At 41.1% G+C, this 18799-nt stretch overlaps 3 protein-coding genes across 3 annotated transcripts in view; 2 read left to right on the top strand and 1 right to left on the bottom strand.

Moving 5' to 3' along the window:
* Nucleotides 1-3714: 3714 nt before the first annotated feature.
* Nucleotides 3715-4522, top strand: LOC125177925 (the record flags this gene model as incomplete). Its single annotated transcript, XM_047880621.1, is given in 2 exon segments — nucleotides 3715-3795; nucleotides 4329-4522. Coding segments are annotated over 2 exon segments (275 nt in total), but the record flags the coding sequence as incomplete, so codon positions are not given.
* Nucleotides 4523-4529: 7 nt separating this feature from the next.
* LOC108681710 (mucin-17-like) lies at nucleotides 4530-15041 on the top strand. Its single transcript, XM_018170773.2, has 4 exons — nucleotides 4530-4544; nucleotides 4627-4701; nucleotides 5923-5935; nucleotides 10019-15041. The coding sequence occupies exons 1-4, from the start codon at nucleotides 4530-4532 to the stop codon at nucleotides 13765-13767; spliced, it is 3852 nt and encodes a 1283-aa protein (XP_018026262.2). The 3' UTR covers nucleotides 13768-15041.
* A 2132-nt stretch (nucleotides 15042-17173) lies between these two features.
* The window catches only part of LOC108681709 (MFS-type transporter SLC18B1), an 8028-nt gene continuing 6402 nt past the window's right edge, over nucleotides 17174-18799 (bottom strand). The window contains exons 6-9 of the mRNA XM_047880620.1: nucleotides 18609-18777; nucleotides 18145-18324; nucleotides 17875-17943; nucleotides 17174-17353 (exon numbers count right to left, since the gene is read on the bottom strand). Coding sequence (XP_047736576.1) covers nucleotides 17174-17353; nucleotides 17875-17943; nucleotides 18145-18324; nucleotides 18609-18777 — 598 coding nt within the window. The remainder of the gene's footprint in view (nucleotides 17354-17874; nucleotides 17944-18144; nucleotides 18325-18608; nucleotides 18778-18799) is intronic.

The following is an 18799-nucleotide window of genomic DNA, read 5'->3' as shown; positions in this document are numbered from 1 at the left end:
AACCATAATATTCTTTCTACACAAACAGTTTATCACTATTTGGTAGAGCAAGGTCAACTGTCAACTTTGACACATTTTTCGATGATCTCATTGGGTGGCATGCACCGTCTCTCTTTGGATTTCAACATTTTCCCGCTAGATGGCCCAGACCTAGTGTTTTGGCAGTAGTTTGACGCGCAAATGTATGACGTCACTATTTCAACCATCAACGAATGCATGGAACTAAAACAAAGCTTAATATAAAGGAAAAACGAGAGGTGTCGTAAATCAGAATTACCCATGATGTCGGAATATACAGCGTTTACCCTACAAGCTCGTCAAGCATGGGCATGGCGCATGGGCATTTTCTTAAATTCACAGGTGGCTTCTGCCCCAATTTTCCAGAATGGATAGATGGCATCATGTCACCTCAGTGTTTGCTAATAGTATAAGTATACTGGGTAAAACTTTAGATTTAGTGCATGCAAAAAAAGTTTTTTTTAATTATATGTTTTTTGGGGTGTAGATTAAGAATCTGAAATCCGTTTTTGGCGGTTGGCATCGGAAAACCAATTTTTTCTGATATTTTATATATTTTCTATTGAAAACGACAATGGGGAACTGGGTGTTTTAGGGGTGGGGGGACACGCCCGCGGCTCTAATTCATAAAAAAAAATAATAAATCGGGCAAAAATTGGCAAAAAATTGGAAAAAAATTGGAAATTTTTTTTACTGGAAATGATCTATATCAACCTAACCTAACCTAGCATGATTTTTGGGTTTTACATAGGTTTACAGTCATTCCCAGATAGATATAGACCATTTCCAGTCAAAAAAAAATTCTGATTTTTTCCAATTTTTCACCAACTTTTGCCCAATTTTTTTTTTTTTTGACAAATTAGAGCCTCGGGCGTGTCCCCCCCCCCCTAAAACCCCTGGTTCCTCATGAGTCCCCCCATTGTTGTTTCTATAGAAAATATATAAAAAATTGGAAAAAAATCAGTTTTCCAATGCCAACCGCCAAAAACGGATTTCAGATTCTTAATCTACATCTCAAAAAACATATAATTAAAAAAACACCCTTTTTTGGATGCACTTAGTCTAAAGTAATACCAGTATACTGTCAAATGGGTAATAAGGGATGGCCAGGCCGCCAGGGTTAACAAGGGTCAGTCCTCCAACATTTTGTAGAAATGTTGCAGCAGGCTAGCAGCTAAACTAATCAAAATATTGCAAAACTAAAAAAAGTGGCATAAAGTTCAACTTTTTTTACTATCTATTTAGCATAAAGTAAGTTGAGAAATCTTTCATTTACTACCTTTAAAAAATCCCTGAAAAAAGTGAAAACTGAGATTTTGGAAAAGTACCTCTGCTAAGGTCTAGCAAAAAAAATATTTGCTATATTAAAAAATTTTACTTGCATAAAAGTTGCACACAGCCACAGGTGTTGGCTTAAAAACATGATTGACAGAAATTGCATAGCTCATTCCAAAAAAGGCAGCCATTTATGCATGATGGGGTAATAAGGGACCCCCCGTGGGGTAAAAGGGACACTCCTAAAAATGCATTTACAGTAGAACCATGGTTAGTAAAGGCTCCAGTTAACTAAATAATCAATGAACAACAAAGAATTTTGATTACATTTACCTCGCTCAGTAAAAATTTCACTTGAAAAAAATCAATGCACATCAGTCATCACAAAATTGTGCTGAGAATGTCATAGAATTATTCACCGGGCAACATAAAATGAAAAGTAATTAACCAAAACTTTGATTTTTTCTCAAAAAAATATGATGGTTGTCACTCAAATATTCCTCTCTGTTTCAGGAATGCTTTTTACAATCTTTTTTGTTATAGTGAATTCGCTTGACTCAATTAAAATGGTGCAAGATTACAAGCTGTCCTGTGCACTTATAGACACAGGAGAAATGCTACATGGCTGCTGATATAAAGCTTGCAGTGGACTAGGTTGTTGTTAATGCTCAATGGCATGTCCATGGATTAGGTAATATTGCATCAATAATATGGTAATGTTCGGATAAGGTAATATCGTATCATAAAAGAAAAACGAGTAAAAATCACAGAAAATGTTATTTATTCTACATTTACATCATATATAAAGGAAGAGGAGGACTTCAGAGTACTGTTAGTAATGGATGAGTACACTCTGCATGCTTCAAACGTTTTAGAATTAAGTTTAATTTCAAGTGTCCCTTATTACCCCATTTCCAAGGTTAGTTCAGGGGGCTTTTATATTGTGTCTGGCACCTTACAAATAGCATATGAAATTTTTTCAGAGATGCCATAAGATAGCCTTTGCAAATACCTTTAAAATGAGCCCAAATTTGTTCATGATATGTTTCATGGTAAGAAGTTATTAAAAAATGCTCAAAATCATCCCTTATTACACCATTTGAGGGTAGCTGTTTGCCATAACATTATATTAAAAATATTAATTGACCTATGAATGCTTACGATTGGAAAGCCTCAGGACAGGGTGCAATTGCATTCCAATTTTCATTGCACTGCAAATTGCAATGATGCAAAATTGTTTTTCCCCAGCCAAACAGGCACATTTAGGATTTAGCCTTGATGATTTGGCATCTCTTGCTTGCTTTAATTTAAAACCTTTAAACTCCCAGTGTGACATCGTTGCATCAGTTTTTGGAGTCGATACAACACGAATTTTATTATTTAGAAGTTTTGTTGCTCTGAATATCTGCATATTATTTTATGGTTATGCTTCATTTGCAGATAATAGTTGTAGTACAGTATGTTGATGGCCAGTTGGCATGTGAGCAATGCTAGGCACATCATATGATAAGCTCAACATGCCTGAATCTGTCCCCACTGTCCTTACTGTTAATGAAGTTAAAGCAACAGTTCATACAACAGAAATGAACTTTGATGCTTTAGAAAGTGATAGAATTTTGAAAGGAAATGAAAGGTCAGCAGTTCCTGAAGCCCCTAAAGAAAATTTCATAAAATCCGGCCTAGTTTCTGGGATGTCATTTAATGAATATGAAGCTATGAATGATTGCCAGGATTTTATCAAGAATGATTCTTCATATTCCAATACTAGTCACTGTGCAGCTCATACTGTGAAAAGTGTTTCTGTGAGTGGACAAACTGATTCATCAGTCCTTTTTAATGAATGTTTGTCTGCTGAAACTGACAAGCACTCCCACAATGGCCAATTTCTTGATTATAGATCCGAGTCTTTCCCCAAAAAATGCAATAATAAAGGTGCTAATGGCAGTCATTGTGATAGTTTAAGGACTACACCAAGTGCATTAGTTGCTTCTAGTGAAAGTATAGTTGATGTGATAGAATCAGGTGCTGGAGAAATGAATGTTCCTGAAACCAGTCTGTACATGACGTGCCTTGATAAGTTGCCTTGTGTTGATCGTGCCTCTGGTGAGACTGGTCAGAAGTTTCCTTCAGTTGACCACCTAGTCCAACTTGAAACTCTCAACAGGCAGTCATTTTCAACTCAAAATTTCTTTGAAGAAGCTCTTGCCCTGAAGAGAGATGAGTCATTGTGCAATAATTTATCAAACCCAATTTTAGACGACAGAGAAATTGCCGAGTTAAAAGTGCAGCACCGGATCAGCCCCATTGATTACTCTAGCCTCCCTCTGCCAAGCCCCTCATGTGAACCCCATGGGGCCCCTCAACCAGCCAGTGAGATGTATCTTCAAGAGGGGATACATGAAGTCAACCAAAATGGAAAGCGCTCTGGAGAAAGAAATCTTGAGCTTAGAGGCTCATTAAATCCTGCTGCCTCCCTAAACTTGCTGAATGATTCTACTTCAAGTAAGTTAATATATAGTAACTGTTACAGATATATAATGAGATATCTTGGATATAAATGTTACTGATGATATTTATATATATTCCCATTTGCTGTGCAGTCAGTATTAGTCTTAGCTTTTTATCATGAACTTCCAGCAGGAATTGCCTACCAGTACCAGTACCTATATATAACTGTCCTGATTCTGGTGTTTGTATATAATAAAAAAATTGATTTTAAAATTTAATTTTCATGGCATTGCTGATCTTTTTTTTTTTTTTTTGAATATTGGCATGTTAGACTTTATGATTGCACATTTCATTTATGATTTACTCTGAATGGATATAAATGGAATGCTTTCTATTTATTGTGATGTCATTTAATGCTGTGCAGTGAGATTAACATCTGGTTTGCTCATATTTAAAATAATTTTTTTTTCTATATTCCATTGCATGTCTCATGCTACTTTATCATAGATGTTATACATTTGTCAAAAATTGAATATTACAGAAGAGACTATTGACTATGTTGATATCAACAAATTACATGCTTGCAGGTGCCCAGCAGCAGCTGCTAGAGATTGTGCTGCAGCTGCAGGAGCAGTTGTCACAGCTGCTGCAGGAGAAGAGTGAGCTGCGGCAACAGCTGCACCAGAGCAAGCTGCTCTGTGCGGAGCTCAACGCACAACTGCTGCAGATGCAGCACTGGCATCAGCCTGGCATCATCGCTGGTGAGCAAATTGGACAATGATAATAGGATGGCATCATCGCTGGTGAGCAAATTTGGACGATGATAATATGANATTGCTTGCAATGATTCTGTATTCGGGAGTATTCTATGGTATTATTTTTCAGAGCGTCCACGACGACACGTCTTCCCTCCACCGCTGCCAGCGGCCTACTGACGATAACCACGGCAGAGATGCTCAGGTGAAGCCTCATTTTGTCCCATCCAGTATTATAGATTATCATTGTTCTTATCATTATTATTATTATCACCAGTAAACACACTAGTAACTTCACCAGTAATTAACTCACTGTTTACATCATCAATAACCTCCTCACCAATAATCTTCTGTAGCTCTGACTATCGTAGTAAATCTTTCTTTATGATTTGTATTTATTAATGGTGTCTGCTGGACATTGTACATCTGCTCATGGCATGGCGTCATCATGCTCATCATGTTGATATTGTTCATCACGTTCACCACTACGTGCATCATGTTCATTATATTCACCACGTGCATCATCTTCATTGTGTTTGTGATTTAAGATGACTAGACAGGGAGGCTTAATTGTCGACCAGGGCCTATACTTTCAAAAAAAGTTAAGAGATCGCCAATCATTGACGGCCTTTCAAGCAAAATCCACCAATCATAGACAAGAAAATAGAGCGTAAATACTTACGTTCACTTAGCGAGTTTTGAAAGTATGGCCCCAGTCTACTCATTGTATCGTGCATACAGAAGCTGTTGGAATTGTTTCCATTCCATCCACGTGTTATCTATTGTGTGGTATCTTTTGTGTGCCGTTCATTCCAATCTCCTTGGTTTCAAAAATAGATGCCAATACGGTTCTTAGATACATATCTATATCTGTAAACTTATCTCATTCACTTATAATATGAATTGCTTTCACACGCTTGGTTTTTTATTTATGCAAATTTTTCATTGTTTTAATCACTAGCCACCATAGAGTTTAGATTTGCTGACTGCCGAAACTGAGCACATTATCCAATATCATGTTCGTTCATGTTTTGTTTATAAGAGTGCCCATGGACATGGATGTCATTTATTGTTATTCTTTGGGAGTTGATTTGTTATGTTTGTGTGGGTATTATTGTTTTTTTTTTAGCTTGTGCACTAAATTATATTTTTTGTTTCGCTTTGCTGTTGCTTCACGGGCCACGGCACCATCACTCTTCGTCACCACCTCGCGTCATGGTCAACATTGCTGCTGCATCGTCTTGTCTTCATTGTAATGGTGCATGCGTCCTTACGACGCATCGTAATGTGTCGTGTCGTGTGGGATTATTTCTTGTTATTTTACCGTTTGTACGATTTCGTATATTATTGAGTTATTTTGATTTCGTTGTAATTCTCTTTACTTAATTTTTTTCTTTTTGGTATGTATATTTTTTTAACTGAGCAGACCGGGGTTTTGGGTACGTTTGCTGGGGGCGTAGAAAGATGTTATGGCGAGACTGATGAGAACAATGTGGTGGAGAACAGTGTTGCTGAGAACAATGTTGATGCTAGGGTTGAAAACTCAACCAACGAAAAGATTGGACTTGCCGGAAATATTAGTGATGCTTTGTGTGATGTTGAATGTGGTGTGAGTGATGAATCAAGGCTTGAATCATCATGTGATGATTGGAAGTTAGACCTGAGGATGATGAATGAAGGAGAACGTGGTGAATATCAGCGATATTTTGTAAGCAATTATACGAACGAAAACGATCGACATAGCCATGGTGATCTTGATCAGAATGATGACCTTTGTGATGAATGTGATGTTGATGCAGAAGTTGATTCAATTCATCGCAACGCTGGGGAGATGGAACGGATGATCAGTATGGACGAGATATCCCGCATGGCGGATGACATTTTCCAAAGATCCTTCGTGGCTGAAGACGAAAGTGGCTTCAGCATCCCTAAGCTTGACGTGTATTCCTTACCTTCAGTCCACACAACTGGTGTGCGTCTAGATCCACCTACCTTGGTTCATCATGAAGAAACTGTCGGGGCACTTCGCAGCACTTCACGCAGCACTTCACACAGCACTTCGGAACGGGCTGAACTTGTTACAGGTTCTCTTCGTGCTGCAGAATCAACTGAAGATCATTCGGAAAGATGCATGGATGACGTGCGACCTGCAGACAATTCATCCTCTTGTCTTGTAGAATCTGCCACCAACTTATCAACTGTTCCTTCTTTCAACGTAGAATCTACAGGAAATTTTAATTCCATGACCGACTTGTCTAAAGGTGCGGCTGCGGTGGATATACAGGCAAATGTGGGCAGTCTACTGTATCCTACAGACATCCTTCCTGATGGATATGTTGCAGGAGATGTTAGGGAGAACCACATTCCTTCAAGTCCCCCTGGCAGGAGAGGATCCCTCCTAGAGGAGAACCTCAAAGCAGCTCTTGAAGCCTTCATGTTACATGGGGACGAACCTGTATCCGTAGGATGTATCAAGGAAGATCCTGTTGCTAATGAGGATAAAATTCCTGTGTGTAACAAAGAAAAAGTTCAATCAGTCAGCCAAACAGAAAACTCTTCAGTTGTTGTCAACAATTCCCTCACTTTGGAAGGTACATCCGAGTTCTCTGTTGAAGTCAACGCTGAATTTCTGCCGCCTTCCTGCACCGAAGTTTATGCGAAAGAAGTCACAGAAATTGCCACAACTAAAAATGTGCCTCATCTGGACAAAACCTCTAATATATGCAATGGTTATAATGCCGATCACATTCAAAAAGAATATTTTCCTGATAGTGAAAGTAATCTTATGATAGCTGAACCTTATCTAAAGAGTTCTTCTCTAGAAAGTTCTAGCAGATGCTGCGCTAAAACTTTGGTCGAGGAACTGGTCTTTTCATCTGAAGAAATCCCGTGTGTCTACCGACCTAAGACTGAAGCTGTACCTTTAGTGCTGCCAGAGTCTGCACCAGTGCTGCCAGAGTCTGCACCAGTGCTACCAGAGTCTGCACCAGTGCTGCCAGAGTCTGCACCAGTGCTGCCAGAGTCTGCACCAGTGCTGCCAGAGTCTGCACCAGTGCTGCCAGAGTCTGGTAAATGTGAATTTATTAAACCAAATGCAGCATTGAATCTCATCGAATCTGGGAAAGCCAGAGAGCCTAAAAACTTCAATAAAACTGAACAAAGCGCAGCCTATAGTCATTGGATTTTTGCTGATTCGGAGAAACCAAGTGATGAGAAAAACTCGAAAGCGCCTAAAAAGCCTAAAAGTTACGACAGCTTGGGCATTGAAAAAGCCCTGAAAAATGTGAAACGTAACGCATTTTCGCGCTGGAAACTGAAAAATCCTTCGTTCACAAATTCATCTTCGGCGATCAACGTAGCAGGGGACAAATCTAAGTCTGCCGAGGCAAAGCGCCAGAGCAAAGACAGCCCCGAGTTTACTTACCTCTCAGGGGAGGACTACGAGAAAACTTACGCTCTTAGGACCAAACCTAAGCCAGCTCCACGCTGTAGAGGACAAAAAGCGGCCTCCGTATCCAACATGGTGGGAGTTACCGACGGGTATCCTGATAAGGATTCTGTTGGGTCAAGTGAATCCTGCTTGTATTCCGCCCAGGAATCTGGTGGTGAGTACAAAGATTCCTCTGGCCCAGAGTCTCGCGAGAATCGCTGTCCTGAACGTTTCCATGATGAATCTACTCAACAGTTTCATCACAAATTCAGCAGAGAATATTGGCCTGAATCTTCAATTGACTCCAGTCCTGAATGTCGAAGGGATTTCAATCACCACTTGGATGCAGAATTAAACGTAGAAACTTCAAGAAAATCTTGTCCTGTATCTCCTTTGCAGTGTCACTTAGACTCAGGAAAAAAATTCTCTTCTGAATCTTCGAAGAAACTCGAAAAAAGGGACAACCCGCACTCGGGAGACGCACCCATACATGCCGATCTCATCAAAGGATTCACGAGGAACGAAGTCGTTGAGTTCTTTGGAGTTTCTTCGAGTGGTCGGTCGTCAGTGGAAGATGTTCTTGGTTCAACGGCCTCCGACAACATCAAGAACGCGTTACTTGAACGCCGCCTGCACTCTACCACGAGCGTTAACGTTCCTTCTCATCTCAGGGACGTTCCCAACGCTAGACCCTGGCGCGCGCGAACGTTGCTCGCGGGCTGGAAAACGCGGCAACCGTTTTCTGACGCACCCTTTGGTGATCACGAACCAAGTTGCCGATCAACGTCCACGTTTTACGTCGATGATATTTCGCCGTCGGAACGAACCACGTCACAAGGCTTGACCAGAAATCCTCGAACCAAGAAGAAAAACAAGAAGGTTTTTCGGCGCTTCAGTTTCGGAGTTTTTGACGTTAGGATTTTCGGTCGGAATTCTAAGACCGGCGAGCTTGGTTGTGGTGATGAGGTTGATGATGAAGTGAAGTATGGTGGGAATGTGATGAGTAAGGGTGCAGGTAAAAGTGATGTTAGTGATGATGAGGGAGCGGTTGTGGGGATAGTGAAGGCAAGCAAGAAAGCCAAACGCTTCACGTGGATCTGGTAGAGTTAGCTGATTGTTCTCGCTGCAATAACTGTCTATCAATTAACAAGTATTAACTAACATCCTACATTATTTATTTAACTATATTTTTAATTTTTATGTTATTTAATTAACAAGTTCAATTCAATCTTTACCGCTTCTTTCTTTCTAAACAGTATTTCTCTTTTTTTAGCTATAAACATTGTTTACTTCNCGGTCATTACCCTTGTCATGAGAATATGATTTCAATCATATTCCACATTAACTTTCGTTCTTCTCTTCATGTTTTTTTTTTTGTAAATATTATGCTGATTCCTAGAATATTTCGCTTTTAATATGATTTGCATAGCCTTTTTATTTAACAAATAATCCACGTCTAGTCAGTCACAAATTTTCTTTAAGCAAAACACATAAATGTTGCACTTAATAATGTTTTGATCCTTTCATCATGCTTGTATTGTGACTAATATTGATTTAGTTTAAGAAATTTTCTCTATTGCTCTACCAATATTCTACACTACCATCACAGCAGCCCTACCATCACAGCCCCACCATCACAGCCCTACCATCACAGCCCTACCATCACAGCCCTACCATCACAGCCTCACCTTCACAGCCCCACCATCACAGCCCTACCATCACAGCCCTACCATCGTCAACACACGCGACGCTGGTTCAGACTAATTTTCTAATTTATTTTTAATTTTTTCGACCTTTTTATTGTAAATATATTTCTACACAACCCATTATCGAGCAAGACTGTCAGGCGATATTCCCAATTCTCAACGTATTATTTTTCAATTTGGTTTCATTGTTCTAAAATTCAAATAAAAATCTCCATGATTAAAAATAACCTTGGTGGCTTCTATACAAACGAACAAGTCTTTTTTGTTCAACCAGACCCAGAGTCTTGAGTAACGTTAGCTTCCATCGCTTTGCTCGATCATGGGTTAATAGTGCTGCTTATGGTTGATCCACCTACCTTAACCCGCTCCTTGCTTTGGCTTCTAAGGTAACCCAGCTGTGAGCTGCAACGCTTATTTAACCCCACCACCCGCTGCAACCTACAACCATCGAGGACAACCTCGCCTTACAACCCGCGACCGAAAAGGTAGACGTCCCCTCGCACCCCACAACCAGGAGCCTAACCTTCTCTCCACACCATACAACCCGGACGAAAAACCTCTTCTTACAACCCACAACCAAGAGGAAAAACTTCTTCCTTTAGTCCCGAACCCGGAGGAAAAACCTTTCTCCTCAACCGACAACCAGGAGGCAAAACATCTCCCCACTTCCCACAACCAAGAGGAAAAACTTCTTTCTATTATCCCGAACCAGGAGGAAAAACCTTTCTCCTCAACCGACAACCAGGAGGTAAAACCTCTTTCCACAACCCAAAACCTGGAGGCAAAACCTCTCCTCACAACCCACAACCAAGAGGAAAAACTTCTTTCTATTGTCCCGAACCAGGAGGAAAAACCTCTCCCCACAACCCACAACCAGGAGTGCTACTCAGGTTCATCCCCATCTCCCCCCGCATCGTATCCCCAAGGGACTAAAATCCAAGTCCAAGTACATAATTCTTGTTCTGACGCAGCCACGTCATCCATTCGCGATCAAGCGTTTCCTGTTTCTTGCGCGCCATCGTCTTCTGGTGTCTCCGCTTCTGCCCCAACATCGTCTTCTTGTATTCCTCCTTCCCCTGTCGATGTTTCTGCTTCGTCTCCGACGGTTTGCAGTGAGACTGAGACCCACGTCAGGTCTGTTGTTAACATTACATCGTCACCTGTTGCTTTGATCTTATCATCGTCTTCTCACAAGAAATTAATGGAAGCACCGACGAAGTCTTGCAGCGACAGCGAAGACGATGGAGATGAGTGTGAAGTGGTCTCTGTCTCGTCTGGCTCATCGTCACTCTTATCCTGGCATCCTGCCGACGAGGTTGAAACTCGTCGCAATCGTCTGCAGAAATCAGATATCGTAGATAAGAAGGATGATGCTGAAATTCTTGCCAGCGATGACGTGTTGAAAGTAGCATTTGAGTCCCACTTACGACTAAATACTCGCGTCCCAAACGAAAGCACAAGATCAGAATTATGTATATTACAAAATCCCATATGTCGAGACGAAACCTACGTACCGTCATTGGAAAGTGCGAAAAAAATTGTCCCACCCGCAAAGCCTCCTAGAAAGTTGACCCATCGCAGCCTCAAGTGCTTCACTCTACCGAGTACTTCAACTCAGCATCGCGTTGACGACCTCACGAGGAATCACGTTACCTGTATCCGCTCACGTTCGCTTCACATTCCTACACACAAGAAAACATATCGAGCACCTGATGCCAAAACGGACCTTGAAATCCAAAAGAGTTCTAGTCTGGAGATCGTAAGTACTGCGGCTAAAGTTCCCGTTCAGGATTTTACGCATGTTTCAGGTCAGGCACAAGTTCGTGCAGAGGAAAGTCAGCTACATTCCTGGTCTAATGGAAATGCGTTGTTCCTTCAAGAGGCAAAAACTTGTTCAAATGTTGAGGTTGACGAAACTAAATCCCAGGAAAAGCGATTACCTTTAGAGATGGACTGTGCGCGTGATCGGGCTGAAGCTCCAAATCCGCAAATCCAATGCGCGGAAGATCAAAAACGATCCGGTGTCGATAATATTGCAAACCGAGGAGCTATTGTCAGGTTTGGTTCATCTGTAGGAGACGTCGCGTACCGAAAAGAACTTGAAGTCCCCGAGTTCGGTTGCACTGGAGTCCTGGTAGGCAGCGATGGTATCGATTTATGTACGTCGTATAACTCACTAAAGAAGAGTTACTGTATCTTGGACACCTCAGAGGCCAAGATCTCCTCCTCCTCATCTTGGACGCAAAGTGTTGATGGCAAGGAAAACGTAGAGATCAACGTGCCCGTAGATGGCAAGAAGCAAGATGTTAAAAAATCTGAGCAAGTAGAAAGTAAGAAGAAAAAGAAGTTTGTAAAGCGTCATTCAATTGGTGTCTTCTCTGCTTTAGCCAGTCTTGCTGGCTTCTCGAATGCTAAGCACAGAACGCCTCTTGCAGTTTCCAACCCAACAGTTAATTTGTCAAGGTCTTCTTCTATGCCCTCGTCTACTGCCATGAACTTGAAAGAACCTCGACTATCGAAAACTCCTTCATTTAGCCAATCCCCTTCAAAATCTAATTCAGATCTCCGCGCACCAGCCTATCAAGCTCCTCCTAAACATGTTGATTTTGCCGAGTATGTTCCTAAGGTAGTCTCTTATCGGACAACATCTGAGGTGGGGAATGCATCAGAACGACTCAACCAATCATTACCAGCTGAGCTAATTTCCTCGATTTCATCCAATTCCTTTCCTGCAACCTCCCTGGAAAGATCATACCCGACGCCAGCCACTGGCCCCACCCCGCATTATACTTCAGAAAATGGTCACTCGGTGGAAGCGAACATTAAAGATGACAAGAATACCGAGGTCCAAACTCCTTCCTTGTCGGTGTGCCCAACTCCAATACTGCACTCGACCCCTTCAAAGGCCGGCGGTAATGGCATTCACAGCTCCCATCCCCCAGCGGACTTTAAATCGGAACCTCTATCGCTGACGCCAATGAAATCAAAGAAGAAGAAGAGGAGGCCGTCCAGACAAGAGATGAAATTGACTAGTGAAGGCGCTGACAGTTGCTCATCGTTTGGTCAGGGTTCTGCCCCGCCACCGATTCCACTTAACCCTACCGCATTATTTACCTCGGGTTCTGCTCTGCCACGGACCCCAATCAATCCTACCGCGTTATTTACCCCGGATTCTGCTCTGCCACCGACCCCAATCAACCCTACCGCGTTGTTTACCCCGGGTTCTACTCTACCTCCAACCCTCGTTAACCCCTTCAGTGTTGCTCCTCAAGCTGGTCAGCGCCACGCCATCCAGAACGTTCCATCGGCAGGACCTGCTTCGAGCTTCCCTCTAGCTATAACCACAGCACCTTCTATTATTAATTCCAATGTTATTCCTACGGCTAATTCTATCTTCGATATTGCAGCCTCCAGCACTCCTCCAATTAACATTACTAATGCCATTCCTACGATGAATCTTTGCTCAAATGTAAGTGCTATTTCGTTGCCAACGGGGCTTTATAATTCTAATGCCATACCTGAGGCAGCTGCTAGTTTTAGTCATAATGTTACTTTTACGACTTCTCAATATTTTAATCCGAACGCTATTGCTACGGCATCTGTTTCTAATGATATATCTGCCGCTCACTCTAGTTGTAGTAATCATGCTGTTCCTGCTGAAACACATACTAACGCATCCCTCAACAACGCTAAGAATAACTACCCTAACAACTTACCTTCTATGTTTTCCTCGTTACCTTGTAATACTAGTAACGCTAGTAACCTAAGCTTATATGCACATAGCAATAATCCTAATTTCATGTCACATCATATAAGCCCCTACCCTATAATTTCCAAGACCCCGCCATTGGTCGGTCTACCTGTTCCTCTATCTTCCCCCTTCAATGACTTCCATATGAACACGTCTGGTCTACTGAACACCCCTTACCACCTTCTAATGTCACAAACTACCACCCCATCCACCACCACAACCAGCATCGGTGGTACTAGTATACCATCTGTTGGTGGTACCTCGAAACAGCGAGGTGGTATCAGTGATAGCGTCTCATCTTTTAGCCATGATATCTATAAGAATAACTTGGAGTCCCCGAGTGGTGCTACTTTAAACAACTCTTTGAATAGCGAAGATTTGTGAAAAAATTATTTTCAAGCTTCAAAAGTGAGCAGCGTACATGAGGAACAGTTCAAATGTTTACGAAGAAATGCCATTGTGGTTCGTAGTTCCCGAACGAATAATCAGAACTTTAACGGCGGTCTAGTATAAAGAAATTAACTCGAACTCAGTTCCTGCCCACATATATGATGGAAAGTTGATGCATTTTATCTTACCTCACGCAAAAGTCAATTCTAGGTCGTAAGTTCCCAGTCCCGTTCAATCCTGCCCATGCCTCAGTTCATTCCTCACGCTGCTGTCATACCTCCGACAGAAGCTAACGGCCTATTGAGTCGACGCCTAATGAGATACGCGCAAATTTTATTTCGTTTCTACGTTGAAAATTTCTTCGCTTGTACATCAAAGTTCACGCATGAATTCTCCTATCTTTAATTAAAACGTGAATCATTTATTTCAACTCTAGTTTTTAACTGATTCGAATTTCTGTTTCGTACTTAATTTTGACGTTTGATCACTCATGGCAGATGCAATTGGGTGCATTATTTCATGTGGGAAACTTGAAGATTAATTTTAAATTGTTCATTTCTGCGATCTTCATGTGTTTGATGCAGCGTTCCTCGACCAATAGGAGCGTTAGCATATACAGGTCCAAGTGCCTTTCAGGTTCGGGAGCGTTAGAGTTGTACTTAATTAAACGAGTTGTGATGAATCCATCGTGTTCACTATTATGTTTAGTTCATATTCACCTCGTCTTGTTTGCTTTACTATTTTTAGTGGGTAACTTCATCTGTTGAAGTTCAAACTACAAACGCTCTAACAACGCTACAACTTTAGCCGCACTCTGAAGAATGAATGGATCATAAGGTCCTAATAGTGACATACTTTGTGCACGTAGCACGGATACGCCCTCCTGCTTGGCCCAACAGTATTAAGATGGCCCACGCAAGGGCATCAAGTGCATCATTATTGGGACAAAGTCCCGCTCATTTATCTAGGTGGCGAGCACAATAGTGCATTTTTTTCATAAATGAGAAAATGCGCTAAAAACTAATGATACTTTGTCCAAATAATGACGTACTTTTTGCTCTTGTGAAGGTAATCCAGACCCAGTTCGACCTTGCAAAAGAGCGTCTTGGTGCTACATGCACGTGTTCATATTCGTACAAAAATGACACATTCTTTTTTCTAAGTGTACACGTGGCAATCACGATGCAAGTTCCTCAAGCATTCACGTTGGCCGCTGGTTTTGAAGTAATTATTTGCGCATTTTCTCATTTATGAAAAAAATGCACTATTGTGCTCGCCATGTTCCTCCGTCTATCTGGCTGTCCGTCTGTCTGTGACCTCAAGTTTTCGTCGACGAGAAAATTCGCGCTCTGTCACTCACTGCAGTGAGTACTGAGTTACATATTTTTTTTATTATGGCATGAATGCGATGGAATTATTAACTCGAAGAGGCAGCAAATGTTCCATATGTTGTGTTGTAAACCCGTTGCATCTTAATAATATTTGCCTGAATATGTATAGTTGTGCAGTAACTGCAGCGGCTCCGCCTTGTTTGTCCCTATTAACGCTTGACAAAGATAAAACGAGTGACAATAATAATAATACAAATTAATAAGGATAATCACAATAATGTAGCTTAGATATGACCAACTTGAAGTCAACTTGATGTACGTTACGTTATGTGTCGGCGAAAATTTTATGAAATGGAATAATTTTTTTTATAATTATGCAGCTATTTTATGTGGACGGGAACGTACATTTTGCTGTTGTTAATTACTTGACTATTGTTCTTAATTATTTGAAATGACTAATGAATTAACTACAGATATTATGGTAGCATCGTTCAGGTCATTTTTTTAATAATTTTGTGTTTCATTCAAAATGCGCGTTTGATTATCTATTTAATGAACTAAAGTTTAACGAAAAAATTTTAATAAATGAAGTAATGCTGATGGTACAAATGGGTATACTCTGCGTTGTGAGAAGCCTCGCTGGATTTACTAATAAAGAACAAACTTTAACTTCAATAAAATCAAACTACTTCATCCCACAGTCAAGTGAAACTGTCAGAATGACCCACACAGTGCAAAAAGCGAGTTGAAAATTTGCGCAAGTCCCAGCCATTTCTTTGAGTGAAGAGAAATGGAGGGAAATACCACAAATGTTTTGTTAATGGCCGTTTGCTATGATTAACATTTGATGCTAGACATATTTTAGTATTTTGAACGCGTATAACGGCCGATGAGGCGTCTATTGAATCTTTTACGACGTAAATATGACCGTACCCTGCGACGTGGAAGTAAGAATTTATGTACTGTTTTATTAATATAATTATCGTAATTACTATATTTAATAACCAACTATAAGTCATTTCTTTTCGATGCAGCTTAAAAAGTTTCAAGTCATGTAATTAAGAAGGTACGGCAACTAATTTCATAACCTACGTATTTATGAATAAAAAAATAACCTATTATGTGTCTCAATTAACCTCGTTTGGTTGGTGCAGGTCATTGATTTTTCAGTGATCAACAAACGTTTATCAATAAATATATCTCTTTAACACATAAAATATGTTCAACTTGCTACATTTCCTCTAGCGTCTGCCTCGTATTTGTTTCACTGCCAAATCTATTGCAATATGATTTCTATTTTTGCATCTATGAACAATAGCGAACAACAATAAAAATATATGAACAGGACTTTGAATTTACAGTTAATGGATCTAGGATAGCCTTTACCTAATCTTGATGTTTAAATTGTTAATTGAACATCACGTGAATTAATTAGTTGTGGCTAACTGAGCAAAAAAAAAAAAACCTCGACATTACACTTCAAGAGCTGCCAAAATTTGAACCTCGAGAAAGTTCAGTAGAATATGCGAATCACAATTATTAGCTTCCCACACACACTGCAACACAGATAACAAAAATATTACATATCATAGGCACAATTTCATGGTTTCGGTTAACAACTGAGAACGAATACGCCATCAGCAGTACGTCAAGAGCAATAGGCATCGCTGACAAGACTTAAATTTTGGGACCTGAAATTTGTTGTGATAGCGGAAAATTCTCTCACGTCTGCTAGGTGCTCAGCAATAATCAAGTTAATCTATCACGGATGAATTTGTGTGAATTATGGCACAGGTAAAAAAAATAATGCAAGAACTTGGTGATTTGAGCAAGGCTAATAAGTAATCAGTTCCATGAACAGCCTATAAATGAGTTAAGACCAGAATGAATTTTCTGAGGACCAGAAGGAATTTTCTGCCAGAATGAGGCGGTAGATGAACACTTTTAGCAATTTTTTACTTACAGACGAGATTCCTGGAACTCAGGACCTAGCGCTCTACTTAGCGTAGGATAACAGGAGTCCTGTTGGTCGCCCTATTACAGCCATGAAATGGGAAATTTGTGCGACTTCAGTCAGCACATAACAGCTTCATGAAGCGCTGCACAGCAAACAACAGCTTCGTGAAGCGTTGCACAGCACATGTCAGCTCCGTGAAGCGTTGCACAGCCCATGTCAGCTTCATGAAGCGTTGCACAGCACATGTCAGCTTCATGAAGCGTTTCACAGCACATGTCAGCTTCATGAAGCGCTGCACAGCAAACAACAGCTTNAATGAACCCCACGTCATCAATGAGGTCCTCTAGAATATTGTAACAAACTTTTTCTACAAATAACATTCGTTGCCCAGAATAGGGCAACCAGCTTGGTTTTGCTATTATTAGGTAATAATAAATATTAATTTCATTTTTCTATTTACTACAGTTATTATGAATGATCGTAGTCAAGTTATTCCACTTTTGAAACAAGCGTTTAAATGGGATTTTTTATGGTAATGTGTGAACAGAAATAAAATAGATATTTAATAGAGGAGTGATGTGACTCACCTAACAGGAGTGCCCTGACCCACCTAACAGGAGTGCCCTGACCCACCTAACAGGAGTGCCCTGACCCACCTAACAGGAGTGCTGTGACCCACCTAACAGGAGTGCCCTGACCCACCTAATAGGAGTGCCGTGACCCACCTAACAGGAGTGCCCTGACCCACCTAATAGGAGTGCCGTGACCCACCTAACAGGAGTGCCCTGACCCACCTAACAGGTGTGCCGTGACCCACCTAATAGGAGTGAAGTCCAAACAGTCGGAGAAGTTCACGACAACTTGCGGCCGCGGAACTGTGATCTGCACGGAATATTTCGTGCATTAATTGTCAATTTTATCATAAAATATGCACAAAAAATATATTGAATAAATAATGTTCAAAGATGCGGAAGAGAAACGTCATTTAGCACGAACAATTTCATACGTTACATGAGACGAAACACGATACGATTAACACTATAAACGATAAAGAGCGCCATTATGTACGCAGTCACTACGAACTGCTTTAGACGCCATAGCTTCTGATGGTGTGGTGGTGGTGATAACGGTGATGGTGGGGGCGTCATCATCACACGATTTCATGCAGCTCCCCGGTAGGGGGTGAGGGGGATCCCCTCCCCCTGTAGGGGACCTTTTGCCCCCCAACAGTTCACACAACATGAAGCTTGCCGTCACTGTGAACTGATGACAATGTGGTCATAAAACGGCGATGTAAGGAGGAAATGCGACATAATAAAATGATAATAAAAGAACATAAAATATAAAAAAATGAGTATCGAACAATGATGAAGATGATACCGTTATCTTAACAAAATTGCCAGATTATTTCATCCAGCAAAGAAACAGCGAGCAGTTTTCGCTAGCGCAGCCCAGCGAGTTAATTTCAAGGCAAATTCAAGTCGAAAAAAGTTAATTTTTGATCGCATTAAAACGAAATTGGGACATGTAGGCCAGCAGGTGCGCACAACAATGACGTGCAGGACGACCACGACGAGGCAGCAGTAGCGGAAGCCGAAGAGGTGGACGAAGTAGCCCGACGTGGCGCGCGAGACGAAGCGACCGCCGCCCGACAACGACGACCACAAGCCGGCGACGAAGCCGTGGGTGGCGGAGTTGTTGGGCAGCCCACCCGACCTGTCGGGAGGAGGGATATGTC

The sequence above is a fragment of the Hyalella azteca genome, unplaced genomic scaffold (assembly GCF_000764305.2).
Source record: "Hyalella azteca isolate HAZT.00-mixed unplaced genomic scaffold, Hazt_2.0.2 contig5737, whole genome shotgun sequence".
Taxonomy (NCBI): domain Eukaryota; kingdom Metazoa; phylum Arthropoda; class Malacostraca; order Amphipoda; family Hyalellidae; genus Hyalella; species Hyalella azteca.
The sequence above is the reverse complement of the archived record's forward strand: the minus strand, read 5'-3'. Positions and strand labels throughout refer to the sequence as shown.